At 35.3% G+C, this 1,685-nt stretch overlaps 1 protein-coding gene across 1 annotated transcript; it reads left to right on the forward strand.

Moving 5' to 3' along the window:
* Nucleotides 1–122: 122 nt before the first annotated feature.
* Nucleotides 123–654, forward strand: LOC117104219 (myb/SANT-like DNA-binding domain-containing protein 3; the record flags this gene model as incomplete). The annotated part of the gene is made up of 1 exon (XM_033244917.1): nt 123–654. A coding segment is annotated over exon 1 (532 nt), but the record flags the coding sequence as incomplete, so codon positions are not given.
* Nucleotides 655–1,685: the final 1,031 nt, after the last annotated feature.

Below are 1,685 nucleotides of genomic sequence, written 5' to 3' on the forward strand. Positions count from 1 at the left end.
AGACGTGGTACATAGTAATGGCCATTATATCCACTTTTAGTTCCGCGGAGAGCAAAAATGCAGCCAAATATGCTGCAAGTGAAATAAATGTTTTAGATTTGGCCGTTTAAGCTATCGAAGAGATGCATCATGATGGTGGTTTCAACCGCTTTCTACTTATTTGTAGTTCGTTGGCCAGTAACCGAACACCGACAACAGCAACGACATCACCCATAGCAACAGGATCACCCATGAAAGTGACACCACACATGTCAGAGGTCGAACGCAACATACTAATGGCGCTTGTCAACCAGTATCGTGATGCTATTGAAAGCAGGAGGAATGACAGCACAGCGGTACAGCGGAAAGCAATTGCTTGGGCGTACGTTGAAAAAGAATACAATACCCAACCGATGGTTAGAAATCAACGTACAAAGAAACAGCTCCGAAAAGCGTATGAAAATTTAAAGATGCGCTCAAAGAAAGACATAATGAAGAAACAAAAGCTGGTAAAACCTGAACAAGAGCGAAGACCAATGCCAATCTCGGCAGGTTCCAGTATGCCAGTGGGGATGACTGAATCAGAGATACCTGCAGAGATAAGAACACTGCTTAATCCTTATGATGCAGATGATAACACTTATCATGGTGAAACATCCACCAGCAATCATGATGGTAAGATTATAATGTTACAAACTTTTTATTAACATTAGCAAGTCCTTTTTTACTTTGGTTAGCAATAAAGTATTTTGACAAATTTTTAGAGGAGAGAAATTGGACTTGTTTATATTGTGAAACAATGGCAAGAGCAGGTGGAATAGAAATACAGTGTCCAGTTTAATTAAAGTTCCAAATCACTTGGATCAGATGGCAAATAAAAAAATAAGTTAATATCTAATAGAGGGACTTTTAAAGATCACTGCATTTCATCTTGTAATACTTCATTATGAGATTATTATTGTGAGCCAGCATTTGCATCCTTGATTGGTACATGGAGATATTCTTTACCCCCCACGATTGGTCCTAGAAAGTGAATACAACTATATTATTTTAGAAGTTGTAGTAGTTCACATAAATACTTGAATGAGTTGTTTTGTTTTTTTTTGTTTTTTTTTATGTTCTGTGTTGTTTTTCTTGATATTTTAATGTTTTATGTGTAATGGGCCCTCTGGGAGAACAGTAACTTCTTACTGAAGAGGTAACCCAGTATAAAGAATAAATAAATAAAATAAATAAATAAATGATAATGCAGTTACATTCTGTATATAAATAGCATGGGATGTATAGAATCAAAGCAGTGTACAAACTAACTTTACTTGACATTCATACTGTAATTACCAACCCACCATAATTTCATAGGCTGCTAAATGCTAGTTATTTACCCTATTATCTTACTAAAGAGGAAGAACATTTAAAATTTTAGGCTCAAATGAAGTGCCTCCCATTTTATCCCATTTGTCTTGAAGATTGTCATGGAATCATTTAAAGCAAATAAACTGATTTATCTAATCCATAGCACATACAATACTATTTAACTACTACATGTTAAAATGGCCACTGAGTAGCTTTTCCACATCTTGCATTAATCTTGTAACCACTTAATACAGTTAGTGGTTGGTAGATATTATTTGTCAATCCTCACCATGTTTCCAAAATAGTTGACACATCACCTTGAAGATGTTATTATACCCTTTAGGGTACAAATT

The sequence above is a fragment of the Anneissia japonica genome, unplaced genomic scaffold, assembly GCF_011630105.1.
Source record: "Anneissia japonica isolate Jap-2015-1 unplaced genomic scaffold, ASM1163010v1 scaffold40420_len1685_cov247, whole genome shotgun sequence".
NCBI lineage: Eukaryota > Metazoa > Echinodermata > Crinoidea > Comatulida > Comatulidae > Anneissia > Anneissia japonica.